Below are 23,323 nucleotides of genomic sequence, written 5' to 3'. Positions count from 1 at the left end.
AATAGGGAATACCAGAAAATATAGAGAAACACAGAAGGCAGGGAAACAGAGTGGCAATAGAGGGAGTAAGGGATAGAGAGAAAGAGGAGGAAATTAAAGACGAGAAAACTGGAGAAAAAAAGTGAAAGGCAAAACCCAAATATTTACACAGCAGTAAAGTATATCTGTGTATACATCCATTCATCAAATGTTGACTTGATACAGCGGTATTGGGTATTTGTTTTCCTTCTGAGGGACATCTGTAAATTCATAATAAAGCCAATGCCAAGCACTAAGCAAAATTGAAATTCAGTGGAAACCAATCTAAATCAACCTTAAAGTACCAACCAGTCAGCTAGCTATACACATTTTGCTTGGCTCACTGCTGTTTAGTTATACATTCACAGAACACTTTATTAGGAACACTATGCCATTGATTCCACAAGATGTTGGAAACATTCCTTTGAGATTCTGGTCCATGATGACATGATTGCATCACGCAATTCCTGCAGATTTTTCAGGTGCACTTTCAAGCTGTGAATCTCCCATTCTACCACATCCCAAAAGTGTTCTATTGAATTCAGATCCAGTGACTGGGAAGGCCACTGAAGAACACTGAACTCATTGTCATGTTTGTGACATGGTGCATTATCATGCTGGAAGTAGCCATTAGAAGATGGGTAAATTGTGGCCATGAAGGCATGCACATGGTTAGCAACAAAATTCAAATAGGCTGTGGCATTCAAGCGATGATTGATTGGTATTAACGGGCCCAAAGTGTGCCAAAAAAACATTCCCCACACTATTACACCACCTCTACCATGAGAAGGTGTTCCTAATAAAGTGTTACGTGAGTGTATAACAGTATAGTGGGCACACTATTTCCAATGTACAATATAAGTAAGTTGAGGGCTTTTTTGTCAACATGCCATTCTGAGGGCAAGCTAGAACTGCAGATGGACATGTGAATATGTGCTGGTCCTGATCTCACACAGCTGGAACTAGACCCATGTAATGTAATATGGACAGAATATAACACTCTGACCTCTAACCTGTCCATTAACAGTGCCCTTAAACTACTCCACTTAACCAGGTCAAGCAGGAATCAGTGAAGTGGAACACATTTGATTAGGCCTTGGCGATGGAATGTAAATGTCTGAGCTATCCTATGTCCACATACGCTAGTGGACATAGGATAGACAGAGCTTCTCTTACCCCAATGTCTTGAGACCTAAAGAGGAACTGGCGGTTCAAGTTGGACCTTTCTATGGAGTCCATGTCTGTCACAGTGATGTGCCCACCCTCTCCAGCACCAAGCCCAATCAGAGCAAAGTTTTTGAGAAGCTCGCAACCAATAGCACCAGCCCCAACCTGATGAGAAATTAGATGTTAGAATGCATCTGTCAAATCAAATTGCGTTATGTATAATTATAGATAATATTCAATATGGATATACATAGATATTCAATCAGGTAAACATGAAGAAACAACAAACAAACACACACGCACACGCACGCACACACACACACGCGCACACACACACACACACACACACACACACACACACACACACACACACACACACACACACACACACACACACACACACCAAAACAAAACAAACAGCAGCAAGCAATAACACATGCAAAGGAAACAGGGTGAGGGTTTGGCAGTGCTGACTGGTTACTGCACGCCCAGGACCAAATGCTAACAGGAAATGCCACCTGAATCACAACCGTTTCCTGCATGTGTCATTACCAACACTCGCAGTGAGTGACCAAAGGAAAACCCAGATGCTGCTTATATTTCACTATGCGGGTGGCACCCACTGCTGGAGAATGATGAGACATGCACTCACCAGGAAATACCTCTGTTCACCAAGCCTCTCCTGGAAGGCTGCTCCAAACACAGCAATCTGTCCATCATATCGACAGTCTCTCTATAATAGAGCCAGAGGACAAAGAGTTAGACACACACACAGTGAACAAGTATCCACAACAGATTACAATGAATCAAAATGCAACTCATGGGTAAAGCATGGCTTTCTCAATGCAGAGTTTTGAGTATGCTGAACCAGAATCATAGCTGTTATAGCAAAACCTTACTGGTGAACATGTACTCTCTGTCAGTTGCTCTTCCTCCTTATCAATGTCCTCGGGAAGGCTCTCCAGTGCATCGAAGTATAGCCACTGCTGCAGAGGGGTGAACTTCCCACTACATGCCTGAAGAGACCAAATAAAAACCCCAGCCACATATGCATACCTCAGCAACAGAAAATAAACAGACCTCCCAGGAACTGCACTCTCAGCTCACATAAAACCTAAACGTTTTCAGTACACTATATGTATTACAGCTTCATGATGAGGACATCATGAGATCTCACTGAATTGTTTGGACCACAAGGTCTTTAGATTGCTGTTACACCTACATGTGTTACAGTAGAAGACCATGTTCCTATCCATGTTCCCACTTCACCTTCATGACTTCCTGGGCAGCCAGTCCTCCAATGAAAGCGTTGACAGGTGCCAGGTCACCACGGGCTATGAAGGCCAGATTCCGTACCACAGCATTGTCCAGCTGCTCCAGCTGTCTGACCTTATTCAGCTCCACCACCAAGGCCAGCAGCAGCTCAGCATCTGACTATAGAGGATGGCAAAGGGAGGATTGCCGGAGTGACTCCAAAGTAAGGCAGAACATGAGTCGTGTCTTTAGGGACTCATTATCCCTAATTCAACGTCCTGAAACTGCTTCTAAAGTTGCTTGCTTACAACATAAATAATGGTGAAACACAGAAATGGTCCTGACAAGATTAAAGGCATGTGTGTCTTTCTTCTAGCAAGAAAAATATATATTTGATATATGGTATGTATGCTTTTACACTGACCTGGGACCTGGCCTTAGGGAGTCGTCCCTCTCTCTTCACAAAGTCATGCAGGCCTTGGAAGGCCAAGTGCAGGGTCTGGTGCCTGTTCATCTTCCCATAGTCAGTCATCACCAGTAATTCAGGGTCAACTAAGGCCTTATCCAGGGGTTTCTATAACATGTAGAGCATGGTGAGCTGATGTAGCAATGTTAGTGAATGCAGTATCGGTCAACATTGGATCCATGTGAATATGATTATAACCATGGATTTAACTCTACCCCTACATCAATATGAACACATGAGGCAATAATACTTATAAATGAAAGAATAGTACTTACAAATCTAAGTATCTGAGACTTTTTGACCTCAGTTGCGACCCCACCCTTTTCATATTCAGAAAAGCCTGAGGTGTCACAAATGCTGAAGGAGTAGGGGCCTGGCGATGAGAGGGGATGTCATCATTTACACACAAGTCACAATAGAAAGAATTATCATCATGATAATCATGATATTCATCTGACATTTAAGGACTCACTCAGGACTTTGATCTCCACTGGTCCATAGCTGTTGAGCTCAGTCATACCAAACACTTCAGAGAGAGACACACTGTTTTCATCTGTAAGGTCATACTGTTCATTGCTACAAGTGACTATTCCAGGATTCGCCTAAATGAGAGAGAAGCAATATTAATTATTAATTCTGCCGTAATTATCTTCTGTATCTCAGGGATCCTGTCTACCTGCACTGGCATACTTATTTCAGGAGCCATATGTCCAAAGGTAGTCCAGAGGTTATGCAATGTTCAGAAAAGATATGAATTACCTTAGTGATGTTTTCTATCATGGCTGATGTAGGTGTCTCCCCATCTCTGTCCAAAACCTCAAACTCCTCTCCAAAGTCACAGAACAACTGCCTGCAAACCAAAGGTATAGGCATTATTTTGCAGTTGAAACCACTATACGTTAATATAACCTATATTAACCTAGATACATATGACTATAACATACATATCACTATCATTGTTTGGCATGCCAGTACCCTCCTCCTCACCCGCAAAGCCCTTTGGTGTCAGCCACAATGAACTTGATTCCATTTGAATGGCAGAATGCCCCGAAACGCCGCTGGTCATCCAATGAGGAGTTAGTGAGCACCACCACCTGATAAAACACATCAAACATCCTGTCAGCCTCTCAAAGTCTGACACTTTGTTGTGCCTGTGAGAATGAGAGTGTTTAGGACAATCACAAGGCAGCTAGGCCAGGGCCTACCTGGAACCGGTGCAGCAAGTCCTCATCCAGTGGGCCCTCGTGGGCTGACACCTGTACGTGGTGGTTCAGGGCAGACAACTGGGGGAGGGAACTCATGGCACGATTCTGGCCAAGGTGAGACTCAAGCAGGAAAAACTGTGGGAGAAACATTAGGTTTCTGGAACTGAGATTTCCAGTAAGCCTATTGCCTCTTATACCAGGTGTTCAGCTCAGATATGACAATGGGGAAGATCATTTTAAAAGGTATATTCTGTTTTCTAGAGTACCTGAGAGGAGAGATCCATCCACTCAGCCACAGCCTCATCCTGAACAGTGACAGACTTCACCCCAGACAGGATGACATTCTTGGCGATCTCCACCCCAAGGCCACGCATGCCAGCTATTAGGACATCAACTGTCCCCATACGACGCATCGCATCATGCCCCAACACGTATCTGACACAGGCAAAAATGTGGGATGAGTTCTTCAGGTTCTTTCAGTTATTACAACAAGGATGTCAAATTATAGTTATTCCAATATGGATGTCAAATTATAGAGTTGAAAATACTTACAGCTGTCGAGAGTAAAAACCCTCGTCGATATCATTGCTCTCAGACATGTTTCGAAGATCAGTTATGTTGTTTCAATAATAATAATAATAATGGTATATAACTGCTGACGTTGCTCTCTTGGATTGGGAACCTATAGCTACACTGTGTCAGAGATTATGTTTCACTTTCATTTCTTTTAAAATGATTCATTTCTTTTCAAATGAAACGCACAACTCATCATGGCCACTGGAGGGCGCTTTAGGACTATATATTATGGGCACTGACGCAAATGATCAATTCATGATATTTTGAGAAAAAAAGTTATTTTGCATCGTTGTTTGTTATGCAATTATGTATTCCTTGGGAGACTCCACTGAGTATCAATACATTATTTTAAATATATATGGGATAGGTACATTTTACAGAATCTGTTGAACAGCAACTTTAAAATAAAGTTGAGATCTCTTGAGTTAGAGCACACTAATATACTACTAACACACTACCCACCACATCCCCATGTTTAGAATATGCTCTCTGCTAGGATGAAATAAAATCATGCAGCTCTGGCCATGACTATGCCTTTGCTAAAAGCAGAAAACCTACACCACAACCATGTCATGCAGAATGCTGCTTGGTTTGTAGTCTGCTGCAGAGTGCTTGATAAGACCCTTCACATCCTGCTCTGAGTGGAAGCAGTCTTATGGTGACAAACCACAATATTTAGATTGGCATCTGTGATTGAGGAACAGTAGTGTGCTTTATAAACAGAAATAATTGTTGACGTCATCTGTAAATAGACTATGCAATCTGGACTGGAAGACGGATTCAGTCTGTCCTATCCTCAGATAAGATGAGGATATCTTAGACCTACATCCAGTTGAATTACAGGAGCCTTGATATAGCAATTGGTGAAAAGATGGTAGCACACTGTTTACAGTAGGCTATTTACCAATGGTTTCTGTATTATTCATGAGAAAAGTCCCATAAATTAACTTGGTGAGTTGAAATCCATAACCCTTTATTGCATCAGTGTGGTGCACTGGTCACTTGTAGTGGAAGTCATGATGTGGGTCATCAGCACACTGGGGTCATGATGTGTTTGAATATCAGTTCCCCTGGTGAGTCACTATGTCACAGCCTAGCAGACCATGGCAGCAGTCCTGGATCCAGACAGACAGACAGACAGACAGACAGACAGACAGACAGACAGACAGACAGACAGACAGACAGACAGACAGACAGGCAGGCAGGCAGGCAGGCAGGCAGGCAGACAGACAGGCAGGCAGGCAGGCAGACAGACAGACAGACAGATTGACAGACAGACTGACAGACAGGGGTGACAGACAGGCAGACAGGCAGAGTGACAGACAGGGGTGACAGACAGACAGACAGGCAGAGTGACAGACAGGGGTGACAGACAGACAGACAGACAGACAGGCAGGCAGGCAGACAGGCAGATTGACAGACAGGGGTGACAGACAGACAGACAGACAGGCAGGCAGGCAGGCAGACAGGCAGATTGACAGACAGGGGTGACAAACAGACAGACAGGCAGACAGGCAGATTGACAGACAGGGGTGACAGACAGACAGACAGACAGACAGACAGACAGGCAGGCAGATTGACAGACAGGGGTGACAGACAGAAAGACAGACAGACAGGGGTGACAGACAGACAGACAGAGTGGAAATTGGTTTTATCAGTCTCCTGGTCAGTGGTCATCAAGTATGATGTATTGTTCCTCTGTAAGAAATATGAATAAATATGTCTGGTTTATCTTAGCTTATTGGCAGCCCTTTATCAGCTCTACATATAACATAGAGTATTTCAAAGTTATTTCTATTTTACAGTCCACTTTTTACTTGGTAATAAAAGGTAATGATAATAGCTTAATAATAATGTTAATTACATCATAATTATTCATTGAAATAAACACCATCATTTCCAGCTTACATAAGTTACCTTATTGTTTTGACATCTTTGAGGTAAGCGCCAGAAAGAAGCTATTTTTGCCACTCAATTTCTTTGAAAATACCTGAATATAATAATATAATACCTGAAACAGAACTGTTACTATTACTGTACAGAGGACCAATGTATCAAGGTGGGAGGATGTCCTTGCTAACTCTACAGAGGAATTTTGTTTTCCTAAAATCTATTCTAGACTTCTGAGTCAGTCCTAGTCAAACAGACCTGGACTAAGTGAGAGCAGGCATGGTGTTGAGTTGGCTTCTGATGGGAATCTTTATTTACTTGATAAGAAAATAACCAGAATATTGAGGACAAAACAACACCACTTTTCAAATAGCCCCTGCCACCTGTACTTTGGACTCACAGGTAAATGTTTAACTTTATGCACTATGTTTAGTGTATACTTTATTCAGAGTCTGATACCTTTTGTAACAATAATTTCAAGGAATTTAACTTTTCTCCACTCAGAGTGTCCATAGTTTCCCTGGAGAAATTTGGGATTCCTTTGTGCAATAATGAATGTAATACTATCCTTGGAAGTGACTGCATTCTTTCCATGCTTTTTCTGTCTGGAACATAGCCTATTTGAAGAGCTTCATGTTATAAAGCTATGTATATCTGGCAAGCAAACTGCAAGTTTCTCACAGCAGCATTCCAGATCCTAAAAATATCTAATGTTGGGTGGGTCTCATTGGCTGCTATATGACCTAGTACGTGTGAAAATGGGTATACTTCAAAACACTAAAGTTCTTAAGAGAGAGTCCACAATTCTGGGAGATAAAAAAAAAAAAAAAGGTACAAGTCACTGCCGAGATTGTGCAATTCCAACCATGTCATACTTCCCTACCGTAGGCGGGGCATGAGGGGAGTGAACCGAGGGAGAAACCGTGCCCAGTGCGTCTCCTAGTCCGTGTCCTCAGGTATGCGCTTGTGCCAGGCGAGGACCATAAGGAAATGAAACACGGAATCCCTGAAATTGATTCATTCTGACGCGCAGGGATTTACAGCGTATATTTCTAACAGCCTACTGGCACAGAAAACTACAACAATCGGAGTTGAATTCAAGACTTTCGGCCTAACCTCAGGTATGGAGTTTACCTATAGTAAAATAAGGAATTATTTACCTGACTATAATAGTATTCTGGTGAATGGGGACGGCATTGCGGCAATGACGGAGGCTACTCTCAACCAAATCAGAACGTTGTTTTTAAGTAGAAAAATAATTTAAATGGCCTAGCCTAGAGTCTCATCTCTCTCCGTATAGGATGTCATACCGTATATTGTTTTCAGAGAAAATAAAGGAATGCAAACAAGCCCATTATGAATAAACCATAATTCACACATAACATCCACTATTAGTTGTATACAGTTGTAAACTGGGCTGTCTAACACACAATTATACTGTAAGATGTTCAAATCTAAATCTAAACAAACTAACCAACTAACATACTTCACTGATTCAAATGCGTACATTCTCACATTTCTATATTGCTTTAAGAATTTATGGAACAATAACTATTATGACATGATTTGCATATTATCCATGTATTATTATAAATTAAATAATCAAAGGTTCTGCACAAAATGTGTATGTGTATGTGTATGCATTTTGCTGTGATATTGAGAGGGAGTGACACCACAGGAAGTTGTCATTCTGACATCTAGGCGTGTGAATAGAATGCTAAACTTGTTTATATTGATAACCTTACTAGACTTTTTAAATAAAATAAAAAAAATAAAAGCATTTCTAGATTACATTTTTTTCTTTTGTTTACTTTATGCGAAAGTTACCACTTGTTTTGATAAAGCTCTGGAATTCTTACAGTACATTTCCACAGTTACGTCAACACAGACATAACGCATGTTATGTCTTGTCCAATGTAAATTCTTGACCCAACTACGTTTCCCACAGGGTGGGAGTGTCTCAATAGGCACTGAATGTGTTTTAATTTGAAATAATGTGGATTATTTGTGGTAAAAAAAAAAAAAACTCCTAAACAATTTTAAACCCTCCCATCCCTCAATAGTATCCATGCTATCATGGAGCCCTCTAAGAGCATAGAGAGACGAAAGTAAACACAACCCTGAGTCATATGGTCTTAAAAGAGCCCATTGAACTTTAAAAAGAGTCTTTCTCGTCCCCCTATACTTAACAAGCTAAACAGTTTACATTTGAATGGTTCACGTAACAGTCAAAAGCAGTCTGTCTGTTGAAAATTGGTTAGCGAGATAGAGATACTCTAGTCTGCTCTGTCAACCCACACTCCTCTTCTGTTTTTCTCTACATAGAGCTCTTGCTGATCTCCAGAATGTTCTGGAGGAGAGACGTCTCCTGTAGGTAACAGATGCCAGCGGTGGAGTGTGGAGTGGAGATGGTCCCCTGGGCCACCGTACTGGTGACATGCATATGGATACAGACTCACACTGCCTCAGGACTGAACCCCTGTCACTCAGCTCCTCGCAGGCTGGTGGATTTCACTGTTAGCTACTCTTTACCCCACTTTGAGACTACAAAACCCATACAGAACATTGTGGTCAACACATTCAACCCTGAGGTTTATGTGGCATCCCAGAATGTGATTGAGGCTGTAGACAGAGGCTTGACTAAGTTATGGGAGCTACGGACAGGTCCTGTGGGGAGCCCAGAATGTCAGACTTGTCACCTGTGTGACATCGAGAACGATCCTGAGGACTCAGTGGACACAGACAATGAGGTTCTGCTCTTGGACCCATCGGAATATCTTTCGTATCTTTACTCCTGTGGGAGCTCTCAGCATGGCGTCTGTTACTTCCACGAACTTCAATATGATGGCACAACACCACCTATTTCTCACTGTCTCTTCAGAAAGGAGGCCAACTCTCCATCAAACTGTCCTGACTGCCTGGCCAGCCCCCTGGGCACCACGGTTAGTATTGTGGAACAGGGCTTCACAGCCCTCTTCTTTGTAGCGGCTACTGTCAATGATCGTGTGGCACAAAGGTATGGCAGGTCGTCCATATCCGTGCGCAGGCCGCTGAGTACAGAGGATGGCTTTGACATGGTCATGCAGGGTCTGACCGTGCTCCCCAACCTGCAGAACTCGTATAAGATTGATTACATCTACAGCTTTTCCACACTGGAGTATGTCTACTTCCTGTCTGTGCAGAGGGAGAATGTTCTCCTCAGCCCCTCATCACCATTTCAGACGCGACTGGGCCGACTGCCGGTCAAGGACACAGAGGCGTGGATGTACCGGGAGGTAGTACTGGAGTGCCGCTATGAACCCAAACGCAGGAGGAGGAGGCGGAGGGAGGACTTCCAGGACGTGGTGTATAACAGGCTGCAGGCGGCCCACTTTGGCCGGGCGGGGAAGGAGCTGGCGGACGAGCTCGGGGTGGATGAGAAGGATGACATCCTGTATGGGGTGTTTGCAAAGACGGATGAATCTGGACAACCCTACAGAGACTCAGCCCTGTGTGCCTTCCCCATGGCCAACGTGAACAAGGCCATCGACAACGGGGTGGAGGCCTGCTGCAAGCATAGCACAGAGCAGCTCTCCAGAGGAGTCTGCCACTTCCAACCCTGTGAAAGCTGCCCTCACGAGGTGAGATGAGACCCACTCCTCTCTAACAGAGCCTCACTATAGGTTAGTTAGTTAGCATGAAGTGAATGTCAGTCTAGTCTGAAGGGAGACAAGAAGATAATCTCTCTATGGTAGATGTGTGAATGAATAAATGTGGAATGCGTTTACATTGTAGTACCTATTGGAAGTCTCAGTGGTGTGTGAGGAGGAAGTCAGGTGTGTGAGAACAGGGACTGCGGGAGGAAGGGAGTGGTTGATGAGTCAGATATTACCTGCACATTGACACACTGTAGTTGTTCTGCACCGTTGAGTTAGAGGCATAATAAGGCATCCAAACAGAACGGGTGGGAGCTGTTTACACTGAGAGCCAAACTCTCTTCCTTACTGACATTTTATAGCTTAGTCTATAGGTGTCATGGGTATGTGAATGGTAGCCTACAAAAACTGGCTGTGATTTATAATCACTATGAAGCAAGGTGTGGCCTTATCGCTGTCGGTTTCAATCGTTCCACCTCTTATAAGCTCACATAATCATGCGTAGCCTATGTACACCTGCAGAGACGGTGTGCCAACTCAGAGGCTATAAATCATGCTGATAAAGAGGTGGAATGCAAGGGGGAGGGACTGAGTGTGCGCCTGTGTCTGGCTCTTACATGTTTTATATGAGTGCATGGAAACAGACACAACAGAGAGCAAACAGCCAAGCACAGGTCAGGGAGCTTGGAATTGCTTTCGTTTAGGTAGCGGTGACATTAGTATTTTACTCTGTATCTCAACCAATGAGGAGAAGGCAGTGTGGTTGCTATTTATGAAGAGAAGCAATTCACCATTCCTGACAGCTTTAAGTGGATGATCCAATGTGTTGTCTACTGAAGGTTTAGGCTTTGAAATAAGTCACTTTAACTGAATGGAGCCATATCTACCTTGTAATTATGTTGTAATTGTGTAGTAGAGTTGTAGGTACAGAGACAGATGAGATCATGGGAATGAGAATTGGAGGGATTCAAGAGGCATGTCAGGACATCTGTCATATCTAGAGAAGCCTGTTTTGCTATAGTAGCCTTTTTCATGTGGCCTGCTGCTAAAAAATCACTCCATACTTGAAAACGCTGTTAGTTTTAGGTGTGCAAAGTCATTATGAAAATAGGGCTCAGCCCAGAACATCTGCTTTGAGTTTCGGGGGTTGCTGACAGTGAGTTGAAAAGCAGCAGTCCCAATGACGTCCTGAAGCTAGAGTTCACCACTGTTTTATGGCCCTGTTCCTCTCAGAGCTCAGCTCTGCATAGGGGTGATGGCTGGAGGCTCCAGGGCTGGGGCACATCCCCCCCAATAATGGAAGATACCCCCTGCTGCTTCCTCTTTGAGTGTGTGTGTATGTGTGTGTGTGTGTGTGTGTGTGTGTGTGTGTGTGTGTGTGTGTGTGTGTGTGTGTGTGTGCCTGTGCCTGTGCCTGTGCGTGTGTGCATGCGTGCATGTGTGTGTGCATTCTTTATGAAAAAACAAAACTGCTAAGCCAAATGACTTTGCAACATCATGTTGCTAGAGTAATAACATTGTTAGAACACAGGAACTGTGTAAAAGCAACTTAATGTGAGGTGTGTGACTGTCTGTCAAACAAATCATGTCTGTTTCCTTAACCTCAGCAGAGCTCAGAGATCAACGCCACTTGTAGTGCCAAGCCCACCTTGGTGTCTAAGCCCTACTACAGGTTGGACCTCTTCAACAGGCAGATGAGGGACGTCCTGCTCACCTCTGTACTGGTCACCACCATAGGGAACAGCACTGTGGCACACATCGGCACAGAGGGTGGCAGGATGCTGCAGGTAACAGAGACATCTACTTGAAGATAAGGCAATAAGGGTATCAACTCCCGCCGGAGGCATGGTTTAAACTGATGTTTTGCAATCAATTTATGTTTTAGGTCATCCTGAGAAGGTCAAGCCCCATCGTCTTTGCCAATTATTCTCTGGGAGAGACCAAGGTGTCCAGGGTAGCTGCAGTGCACTCTCAGGACTCCTTGCTGTTTGTGGTCGGAAACAAGGTACTGTATATTTTCAGTAATGTTTATGGTTTTAGACATTTGATTTATCTTGGCAGAAAATGACAATTTCTCTCCCACTCCCTTTGTTCTATTATTTCTCTCATTTTTTTGCTCCTTCTCTCTCTCTCTCTCTCTCTCTCTCTCTCTCTTTCTCTTCCCCCCCTCTCTCCCCCCCTCTCTCTGACAGATGATCAGTGTATCTCCTAGAGGTCCAGGATGTGCTCACTTCCTCACCTGCGGCATGTGTTTGATGGCTCCTCGGTTCATAGGGTGTGGCTGGTGCTCAGGGACCTGCTCCCGACAGGAGGAGTGCACCACTCAGTGGAACAATCAGTCCTGTCCTCCTGTCATCACGGAGGTATACTAGACTAGCTGCTAGTATTTGTTTAACATTTAAGATGACTGCCAAATTTCCACATTGCGTGGATTATTCGGGTTTTTTCTACACTTGATTCTATTCTATTTTATGATATTCTGTCATTCTGACTGGGTATTGTATTTTTTTGCAGTTTTTCCCAAAGACAGCACCCCCTGATGGTGAGACCGAGTTGAGGCTATGTGGCTGGGAGTTTCAGTCTCCTCTACGGCCCGCCATCATCAATGAGCAGACCCACAGGGTGACAGTAGGAGAGACACCCTGCACTGTGCTGCCAGAGAAGAGCAACAGTATGCAGTAAGTCATGTACACACACACACACACACACACACACACACACACACACACACACACACACACACACACACACACACACACACACACAGACACACAACCATGCTATTTAGAGGCTGAAGTCAAAAACCTCATTCCTGTCAAAAAATCATTCCTGTCACCTCTCTTAGGCTGGTGTGTAGCATTCAGCGTCAGAACATAGTGCCGACCCAGACTCTCACCATCACTGTGAAGGTGCATGAGGGGAAGGTGGAGGGACGCTACTCAATTGAGGGGGAGGCCCACAAGCAGGGGTTCTCCTTTGTGGTGAGGAGGATTAAATATTTTTCTATTATTGACACTGCTGTATAATGACATTGCAGCAAATGCTTAGATACAATGTTGTCCTATACTCAATCCAGGAGCCAAGCATAACCAAATTTACACCTGACTACGGGCCTCAAGTAGGGGGGACATTGGTCACAGTGACAGGGACCCACCTGAATGCTGGAATGACAAGGAATGTCACTATAGGTGACCAAGACTGCCCCATCAAAAGGTAATTATGAGAAGCTATCTATATTTTGATTGTATGTTTTGTTCTCTCAAGGTATCTCAGTATATCTGTCAGACTGTGTGTGTGTGTGCCTGTCTATCTATTTGACTGTGTCTATGTCTATGCCAGTATTAATATGGTCATTACTGTCTTGTCTCTCTGTCATAACAATCTCGCTCTCAGTGTCTCCGAGGGCAGTGGGACCATGTTCTCCATAGTCTGCCTCTCTAAAGGCATAGACATGGTGAAGAAGGTTCATGTGAAGGTCTTCATTGATAACTCCAAGGTGTCCACTGCAAAGATGTTCCACTACAAGCACAACCCTGTGATTACTGAGATAAGTCCTACCTGCAGTTTCAGAAGGTAGGCCATTAACTTAACACTTACTTTTCAAGTAATCACTTAACATGCTGAGACAGTGATTTCTTCTCAGTAATAAGAAACTGTTTCAAAACTGAAACAGAGCCTTAATGCTTAATCTGTATGTATCTGTGTTTATTTAATAAATTGTGTTTATTTAGGGGATCCAAAATCACCATCAAGGGCAAGAATCTGAACTCTGTGTACAAAACTGTGATCCACTTTAGATCGAAGAACCTCGCCCAGGAGCCTCTTCAACGTGTAAGTTAACGGCTAGGTTTCATCATACACTGAGATGAATATTCTGTTCTCCATGTTGGTAATGAACAAGACAAACAGACATTCAAGTCACTGAGCTATGTTGTCAAAACCATTCTCTGTCTTGAATGTTATCCAGGTCTGCATTCGTCTAATGAATGCTACAGATATGGAGTGCTTGGCCCCTGTCTTCCCCGGAGATGAGACTGAGAAGGGGGAGATCTCCTTCGACATGGACGGGGCCCATGGTCTCCTGAGAAGGCCATTCGAATACCACCCAGATGGCAACCCCATCCCCTTTGAGTCCGATGGCAAAATACTCAGCCTGAGACAAGGCCAGACTGAGGTCTCACTGCATGTAGGTGGTTCACACTGTCAGCCCTGTAGAGGATACAACCAAGAGATGGTTACATTATGTAGCCAGCCCTATCAATCAACATGATGATAAATTGTGATATGAAGGTTTCATATAGTGCTAAAATTAGAAAACAATTTTGTACATGTTCTACAGCAAAAAAAACTGAGTCTAGTGAACTCCTGTATGGACATCCGTATGACCATCGGGGGTGTGGCCTGTAATGTCCAGGTTCTGGAAAATGAATTGACCTGCAGGATCCCAAAAGACTTGATCATCCCCAGCGAGGGCTTGCCTGTGATGGTAAGGAACTATACTTTATAGTTTAGAATTTAAAATGTTCCAAAGTAAACCATTATCATGCTTGTCCTATTGTAAAACAAACTGGACCTTCAGAAAATCATTAGCTACAAAAGTTGTCCAGGAACAAACCATTACTGAATTGGTTCTAAAGTAAACTGTTATGAAACTGATCCTGGAGTAAGGTCTGAGGATGCATGGTTATGAGTGAGATCCTCTCCCCCTGTCCCAGGTCTCTGTGAACGGAGATGTCTATGAAATTGGTACCGTGGTCTTTGTCAACAACACCATCATCACAGTGGGCATCGTTCTGGGCATCTTTGCTTCGTTATTGCTGGGTGCTGCGCTGGCGTTCATCATCATGAAACATAGGAGGAGGAAGAAGAAAGGTAAGATGTGGTTGTCACTCAGGGGAGGCTGGTTGAGGTAGAAATCGGAGGACAGGCTCATTGTAATGCATTCCATGCATTACAATGAGCCCGTCTATCGATGTCTGCCTCTACCAGCCTCACCTGTATGTCACTCGATTCAATCAAGTGTTGCATCATCACAGGCCCTGGATGGGCATATTTACACATGAAGCAGCAATTTAGGTTAATTTACAGTATGTAATCAAGACTTGATCATTTACTGTCCATTTGTAAAGTTGATATTAAATTGGAATTCTCAAGTATATTCATTTCAAGATGTTTGCTATGCCACAGCATCTGTATGAAATTAAGCGTATGACATTGTGAAACTTTCAGCCAAAGTAGAGAATCGTTTAGCGAGGATGTCCCTTCACAACCGGGAAGGCAGCTACCCTGACTTGTCCCCCACGGGTGACTACAGACGAGGTAAGACAACCCACTTCAACATCTATCCATCTTGTCAAAATTCAATATATGCATCCATCCTACCCTACCACAGTCATTATATCTCTCTCTGCTCTCTCTCTCCTTCTCACGGTACTTCAGACCTATCCAGCCAGACGTCGGGTTCAGGGGTCCTGACCTTCCATAGCCTGGTCTATGCTGCCTGCTCCGACCCTATGGCCATTCCTCTGATGCCCCAGGACAAGATCACCATGCGCCCTGAGCTCCTGGAGGAGGTCAAAGATGTGCTCATCCCAGTAGAGAGACTCAACTTTCAGCTAAAGGAAATCATTGGCAAGGGTACGGTTTTGGGTCCTCACAGCTACTCAGAGAAGAGTGATATGTCCAGTCATCTTCAATACATTAAAATTCATCTGTTTATTTTTCCGCTTTTTTTTTTTTTTAAAGGTCATTTTGGGACAGTATACCATGGCCACCTGACAGACCACAACAACCAGGAAATCCACTGTGCTGTTAAATCATTGAACAGTGAGTGAACTCTTCTAATTTTTAGGGTTGACCCCTCATACCTCAAATAATGATGCTCAGTTCTGCTTATCATCCAGTTGATGACATACTGTATAATAGTAGGATGATGAGTGTGAACATTGTGTGTGTGTGTGTGTGTGTGTGTGTGTGTGTGTGTGTGTGTGTGTGTGTGTGTGTGTGTGTGTGTTGTCAGGGATCACAGACCTGGATGAGGTGGAGCAGTTTTTGAGAGAGGGCATCCTGATGAAGGGTTTCCATCACACCAATGTGCTGTCTCTGCTGGGCATCATGCTGCCTCAGGAAGGGCTCCCCCTGGTTGTGCTGCCCTACATGAAGCACGGAGACCTGCGCCATTTCATCCGCAGTGATAGGAGAGTGAGTCAGCCAGAAGAACATTTCAGTACTCTTTTCAGTACAATGCATTTGAACCAAGTGTAGTTATCTAATTAAACATATTTAGATTTGGCCTGGTACTTAACCTCCGTTCCATGTGTCAACTGTGTGTTGAAAAACCTATATGTAGACAATCTTAGAAGGATTTATGTAAGAGCATTTCCTTATCTTAAATTAATCTTATTTCATGAATGGCTCTCTTCCTATAGAACCCAACAGTGAAAGACCTGATAGGCTTCGGGCTGCAGGTTGCCAAGGGAATGGAATACTTGGCCCAGAAGAAGTTTGTACACAGAGATCTGGCAGCACGTAACTGCATGTAAGTCTATGAAGACTATTCCCTTGGGACCTGGTTGGTGTATCTACAGTACCTTCTGTAACATGTATTGTCTGTGCAGGCTGGATGAAACCTTCACTGTGAAGGTGGCAGATTTTGGCATGGCAAGGGATGTTTTTGACAAGGAGTACTACAGCATCCAGGACCACAAGAAGGCCAAGTTGCCAGTGAAGTGGATGGCCATAGAGAGCTTGCAAACGCAGAAGTTCACCACTAAATCTGATGTGGTAAGCAGACATATTCCAGTAAATGCCATTGTAAAAGAGGTCCATGGGCCTCAATGGGACTTCCTGGTAAAATAAAGGTTAAAGAAAGTAATCATACCCACAGTATATGTGGCTCACCATACTTGTTGTCCTCCCTCAGTGGTCATTTGGAGTGCTGTTGTGGGAGCTGTTGACCAGAGGAGCAAGTCCCTATCCTGATGTGGATCCGTATGACATCACACACTTCCTGTTGAAAGGGCGCAGGCTGCTCCAGCCACAGTTCTGTCCAGATGCGCTGTAAGTGAGAATGAGATAATTTTCACCCCACTATATCCTTTTGTAGAGATCATGAGAGCAAAGAGAATTTAGCTTGATTCAATTTGGATTTCCTGTAAATGTACAGTTTCATTGTGAAATACCAATCTGTCAGTTATTTTCCCTCTGTGACTATGAGGTGTTTCCACAGATAAGCCTGGTTGTTAATGGTTATTGTTGTACTGTCCAAAGGTATGCCATTATGCTTGAGTGTTGGGCTCCGGAACCTGAGCTCAGGCCTGACTTCCACACATTGGTCCTGGAGGTGCAGGAGATCCTGTTCTGCCTGGAGGGAGAGCACTACATCAACCTGAATGTGACTTATGTTAACCTGGACCAACCGCAGCCCTACCCTGCCCTGTCTGCCTCTGCTGACGAGGCCGAGGCCTCTGACTCAGACAGCTTTGTGTCCAGCTGATGGTCACAGAGCCTCTGGAAGTGGTCCACCGAACTGACCAGGCCAGGTCAGTAGAGACAGGAGGGAGAGGTCAGAGCACAGCGATGTGAGGGTCGTTTGCCCTAAAAGGATGGCTCCCGTTCCCTCATCCATGCTGTAGACAGATGGCAGCTCTTGCCTCTGGTACCTGAGACTGTGGATTGGAAATGGATAAACTGTTGATTAAGGAGACATTGTGGACATTGTCCACTTTAGAGTTTAGACTGAAAATGGACTTACCACGCCCTATACATTACTGTTTGTGTGTGTAAGGTAGATTATCACATGGAAAGAAGAGTTTTTTATGAATAACCACGTTTTTTCTCTCCATGTCTGAAGCACAGCTGTAAATAAGAACCAATGAATGTATATTTCTGACGTTTGTACTTTACACTGATCAAGGACTATGCTTTGATATTGTTTGATGGAATTTTTCAATTATCAGATTTACTGTAGTGCACTTCCTTTTTGTCCGTATCGAAATAAATATCTGTCACTAGTTATATGGTATAAAATGTGGTCATAGACTGAGGTGGTCAGCTAAAGATTTACCAGGACGTAATGCTTCTGAAAGGATAGTTCAGTCGTCCTTGTCAAGGTGTCTAATCAATGTCCAATCCCCTCAGAGGAAGATTCAGTGCCTTCGACAATAATATGAATACTGACTGATACTCAGGGAGTCAACATGTATTTTCTTAGAGAGGCAAAAATTGTTCCCCCTACCCTTAAGCACTGACCTGATTTGTGATCATAGAGAGGAGTTTACTTCATTGTATTTGTGTCATATGGTGTCATGAAAGTAACATACACTTACTGAACACTTTATTAGGAACACCTGTACACCTTCTCATGGTGGAGGTGGTGTAATGGTGTGGGGAATGTTTTCTTGGAACACTTTGGGCTTGTTAATACCAATCAATTATCACTTGAATGCCACAGCCTATTTGAGTATTGTTGCTGGCCATATGCATCCCTTCATGGCCACAATTTACCCATCTTCTAATGGCTACTTCCAGCATGATAATGCACCATGTCACAAAGCAAAAGTCATCTCAAACTGGTTTCATGAACATGACAATGAGTTCAGTGTTCTTCAGTGGCCTTCCCAGTCACCGGATCTGAATCCAATAGTACACCTTTGGGATGTGGTAGAATGGGAGGTTCATAGCTTGAAAGTGCACCTGAAAAATCTGCAGGAATTGTATTAGTATAGTGTTCCTAATAAAGTGTTCGGTGTACCATGATATTTACTGATGTTTACACACTGTTGTTTGATTGTATTGTTGTAGTTTGCAACCTATGTACATACTATATACCCAACTGTTATTTTAAACTGAATCCACCACTAGAGGACAGTAAAAACCTTTATCATTCACAAATCACTTCTGCAGTGTTCTGCACCAAATCAGAACATGGAATACTTAAAGGTGCAATATGTAACAATCCAGCCTTCTAAAAGCTTCCTAATGGTTGTAATGACTATGTTTAATCGGTAGCGTTCAGGGAATGATATCCCTTGAAAGAAATATTTCATTACGACACTTTTGATCCCGAAAAGCACTTTCTAAAATGGAGTGTCCTACCTGACACTCTATATTTGTATGTAAACATGTTGTCACTGGCCAGGGGTGTTCTAGGGGAGTGGACTCACCAATGCTCGCCTTTCTGTCTCTGATCGCTGCCTCTTCGAAATTGTGTGCGCATGCACACATGGACTTGCAGTGTATACACACAACAGCTAATGTAGACACTGCAAGTCCATTTCAGGGGTTATATTATTATTAGGAAGGATAATGTTATTTTGAACTTCAAACTGAATATTTCGCTCAAGCAGATTTCCAACAGACTTACGCCATGTTCCTTTAAAGAGGCAATCTGGGATTCAAACATAACAAATAAACAGCTGAGGGGTAGAGCTGGAGGAATGTAACCATGCACTCTCAGATTCATAGATGGAGCTATGGATGTAAGGACTGACCATCCAAGAGATTAAAATTATCGTTTTAACCATGTTTTGAAGCTATACAGTGTTTGTTTACAATGACGTTGTTTACAAATAATGGAGTAAAGTTTATATGCTGGATTCTAATGGGGTTAGCATGGGGAAGTTATTCAAGACTCAATCACTATGTATCATTAATTTAAAAGTCAAAACCTTGATGTACCAATCCCAGATTGTCCCTTTAAAATGTGATACCAAGAAAATCTATCACTGAAAGTCATAATCAACTGGTATAATGTCTGGCCAACCAGTATAATGTGCTACAAGCAGATGATAAGGGTGCATGTCTTTTTTTCGTATTACGATGGATATGATTGGTGGATGACTATTGACTGTCTCTAAAATGGCACAACAAATCTAGTTTATGACTCCCCCAATGTTTTTGAACTTTTGAAACTTGTTCATTTGAGGCAGTAGGTGTACTTAAAGGTAATCACCTCCACCAATAAATGGAAGCTGTCTAGTTCTGCAAAAACAATCAAAAACAATCAATTCATAACAATTAAATACCTTTATACTTATGACTCATGAATGTATTTTGACATTGTGTTTGTGACTTCAACAACATTGCTTTAGCAATGCAAATCTGTCAATCTGATTTTCACATGGAAGTGGGAAGGCAAAAAAACTACCTTGTTTTGGAAATTGGACTACTTCTGTACAACTTTTATACTGACTCCCTAGGAAGCACCAGGAAGAGACAATGAGAAATAAGAGCGAAGCCCCATGCCATCTAAAGACAACATGAGGAAAGTAGAATGTTAGTTTTAAAAACACAGCAAGTTGTACACAAGTGATTTCTTCTCTATCAGAGCAGTCATTGAATAGAGATGTCCATAAGGGAGAGATGGTTATTAGTTACACAGAAGCATTTTAGTGTTTTATGGATCCCTCTCCCCTGAGCCTCCCACTGAGCTGAACTAAGCAGAGCAGAGCTGTTGATGCTGACTGCAGAGATATGATGATAAGTGTATCTGTCATAAACACAATCAAACTATGGAGGTACTATGGGGAGTAACTTCTCCCAGTGTATGCTACTGTGTGTGTGTGTGTGTGTGTGTGTGTGTGTGTGTGTGTGTGTGTGTGTGTGTGTGTGTGTGTGTGTGTGTGTGTGTGTGTGCGTGCGTGTGTGTGCGTGTGTGTGCGTGTGTGTGTGTGTGTGCGCATGTACGTTTGTTTGTTTAGCAGATGGGGTAGATCGTTTATTACAATGACTACAATGTCTTATTGTAACAGTATTCTGCTATAGGAAGACCAATATGGCATAGCTATAAAGATGCTTTTATGAATCTCTTACCCAGGAGAATACTGCATTTCTCAGAGTCCTGGGTTTCAGCTTTGAATCAAATTGTGGGAACATGTTGTGCAATTCAATCTGGTACTGCAGCCAGAGAACATGGCTGGGCTAATGTCAGATCTGCTGACTGTCTTTCCAAGTTGCAATGGAATAGCATTTGCAATCCACCTAATGGTGCTGCAGAGAAAAAAAAACACTTTTCATCCTATTTCAATACTTTTTTGACTTTTTCTTCACTGTTATTCTTTCTTGTGAGTATGGTAGATTATTGCAGCACAAGAAGGTAAGTCTGCAGGTGAGAGCATCTTCAAAGGGAGGGAAGGCAGGGTAGGGAAACTGGGGGTGGATTGAGTTGGGCTTGAAGCTGGAGCGCAGAGTCTCCCAAGGTCCACTGACTGCAGCTCCAGGTGGATAAGAGGAAAGGCACACTGTCAGGGGCCTGCGTTCTGTCAGGGCTCCACCAGGATGAAGACTCCAGTCTCCTGCTGGATCTGTGTATACTGCATCTTTAATATACTCAGTATAAATAATTTACAGTGGTAAAAAAATATCTTCTTTATTATTCCCTCCCTCCAGATATTGGCAAAGGGGTGGTGATTTATAATGACAAGCCAAGATCGGACGTGATCTGGTAGGGGTGAGGTAGAAAATGTTGTAATTCTTAAAGCGAAATTGATTTAGCTCTTTGTTACATGAATTTGATTTTCGCTATGAAGGGGTCAGGAGAAGGTTGTTTACATTTTAGGGGCCATATAAAATAGAGTTTAAAGAAGCAAAGAGCTGCCAGGGAAAGGGCAATTTGGAATGGAAAGCTCTCTAATGATAAATGACCCAAAAGGCCTCCCTACTGTAATGATCAATGGCTCTCTCAGTCTAGAGCCACTGAGTGCCTCAGGAGTCTACACCATGATCCCCTGTAATGAAATTCAGTTCCCCAGACACTTCTACTGAGTCCCCCTCTTTCAGCACCATTTAATGGCATATTTAAAGAGGAGGTAGGAGATTAATCAAAAGGTAAGCCGGGCCTGGGTATACCTTCCAGGTATACCTTCCAGGTCAGGTTAGCCTCAACCAGTGATACACCTATTTTTAGAGGAGAGTATGTATTTATCTTCAAGTGTTTGTTGATTGAGAGAGAGACTGAAAACGATTAGGGTGTATATGTATATTTGAGAGAGAGAAAGACTGACAATGATACTCTGTGGTGGTAGCGCTCTTTGTGAGTTTGGAATTGCCTGTGTTCAGAATGTGAGGTAAGAGAGTATTGTGGAAATACATTTCAAGGACACAGATTGTTAGTGCAAAAGTCTTTATGCCCTGATAGAGATGTCTATTGTTCATGTTCTGAATAAATATTATGTGAGTTGAGTTTACATGGTGTGTGTGTGTCATCGCTTTACTAGTATGGCTCCAAATTGTATATACACAATTCCCAGTTTGTTTCATTCCTGCAGTCATGAGTAATGACTGATACAATGTATGTATCACCCTCGAGAGGTGTTAAGCTTTCCAAAAAAGGGGACAGGAGTTGATGGATGCCTTGTTCATGTGTGCATTTGAGAAGTTAAACATGTATGTGTGTGTACATTTCAATGTGGAAATCTGTATGCAAATGAAGAAGCAATAACTTACTTTGAACAGACTCCATAATGCCCTTGCAGTGCAGTGGCAAAGCCTTTGGCAAACAGAGAAGCAGGCAGACAGACAGATAGACAGACAGACAGAAACCATGGGAGAGGATGAGATATTACTGATATATGATTCATTACAATGTTGAGACTCACACTCCAGAGCAGACTGGTTGTACTGTAAGGAGCAGCATAGTTTGCTTAGTGAGCTTTTCCTAGGCGTTCTAGCTTAGTCAGACTCATACAACTTTATAGATATTGCTGCGTTTTACATGAAGGTACTTGTCATGATGAAGCATTATAGTTGCCACATGACTGACTAATCAAAACTAGTTCCAACACTACACTTAATGATGATGAAAATGAACATTCAGTGGGGGGGTTTGGAAGATGACATTTGGACAAAGACAACTGTACGCCTCTGTTTGGATCATAGGTTCCATCTCCCTCCAGACCTGTTAGATACAGTATGCAAGACCACATTTCAGAGGGAGCTTTCTTTCTCACACCTCTGCAGACGAGAATGGGTCCAACACTTCACCCTGGATGTGTCACACCTCTCTTGACCCCCAGTGAGTCACAGAGTCACAGTGATTTCATCTTGAGTGTTTCTATTCCATTCAATACTGTAAACAATGCACCATAATCATTTTATCTATGCTGCTACCACCC

At 43.0% G+C, this 23,323-nt stretch overlaps 2 protein-coding genes across 5 annotated transcripts in view; one reads left to right on the top strand and one right to left on the bottom strand.

Moving 5' to 3' along the window:
• Positions 1-4,790, bottom strand: part of uba7 (ubiquitin-like modifier activating enzyme 7) — a 39,618-nt gene extending 34,828 nt beyond the window's left edge. Inside the window, exons 1-12 of the mRNA XM_083669053.1 lie at positions 4,663-4,790; positions 4,377-4,545; positions 4,111-4,245; positions 3,893-3,999; positions 3,665-3,755; positions 3,378-3,507; positions 3,181-3,278; positions 2,864-3,013; positions 2,455-2,619; positions 2,085-2,201; positions 1,838-1,918; positions 1,195-1,350 (exon numbers count right to left, since the gene is read on the bottom strand). Coding sequence (XP_083525179.1) covers positions 1,195-1,350; positions 1,838-1,918; positions 2,085-2,201; positions 2,455-2,619; positions 2,864-3,013; positions 3,181-3,278; positions 3,378-3,507; positions 3,665-3,755; positions 3,893-3,999; positions 4,111-4,245; positions 4,377-4,545; positions 4,663-4,709 — 1,446 coding nt within the window. The 5' untranslated portion in view covers positions 4,710-4,790. The remainder of the gene's footprint in view (positions 1-1,194; positions 1,351-1,837; positions 1,919-2,084; positions 2,202-2,454; positions 2,620-2,863; positions 3,014-3,180; positions 3,279-3,377; positions 3,508-3,664; positions 3,756-3,892; positions 4,000-4,110; positions 4,246-4,376; positions 4,546-4,662) is intronic.
• A 2,735-nt stretch (positions 4,791-7,525) lies between these two features.
• LOC310803271 (macrophage-stimulating protein receptor-like) lies at positions 7,526-20,254 on the top strand. Of its 4 annotated transcripts, none has more exons than XM_083667983.1 (21): positions 7,526-7,697; positions 8,902-10,196; positions 11,822-11,998; positions 12,097-12,216; positions 12,404-12,574; positions 12,726-12,889; positions 13,057-13,192; positions 13,288-13,424; positions 13,605-13,784; positions 13,943-14,042; positions 14,179-14,397; positions 14,551-14,697; positions 14,927-15,083; positions 15,441-15,530; positions 15,651-15,848; positions 15,957-16,037; positions 16,231-16,412; positions 16,640-16,749; positions 16,829-16,994; positions 17,134-17,270; positions 17,481-20,254. In XM_083667983.1, exons 2-21 carry the CDS (start codon positions 8,958-8,960, stop codon positions 17,704-17,706), a joined length of 4,137 nt encoding a protein of 1,378 aa, XP_083524109.1. In that variant the 5' UTR covers positions 7,526-7,697; positions 8,902-8,957; the 3' UTR covers positions 17,707-20,254. The 4 variants fall into 4 exon arrangements, with proteins under 4 accessions (XP_083524109.1, XP_083524110.1, XP_083524111.1 ...); XM_083667984.1 differs by having other exon boundaries at positions 11,819-11,998; positions 14,009-14,042; XM_083667985.1 differs by having other exon boundaries at positions 11,819-11,998; positions 14,626-14,697.
• The last annotated feature ends 3,069 nt before the right edge of the window (positions 20,255-23,323 follow it).

Source organism: Argentina silus (assembly GCF_951799395.1).
Source record: "Argentina silus genome assembly, chromosome: 4".
NCBI classification, from domain to species: Eukaryota; Metazoa; Chordata; class Actinopteri; order Argentiniformes; family Argentinidae; genus Argentina; species Argentina silus.
Note: the sequence above shows the minus strand (reverse complement) of the source record. Positions and strands in the feature narration are given on the sequence as shown.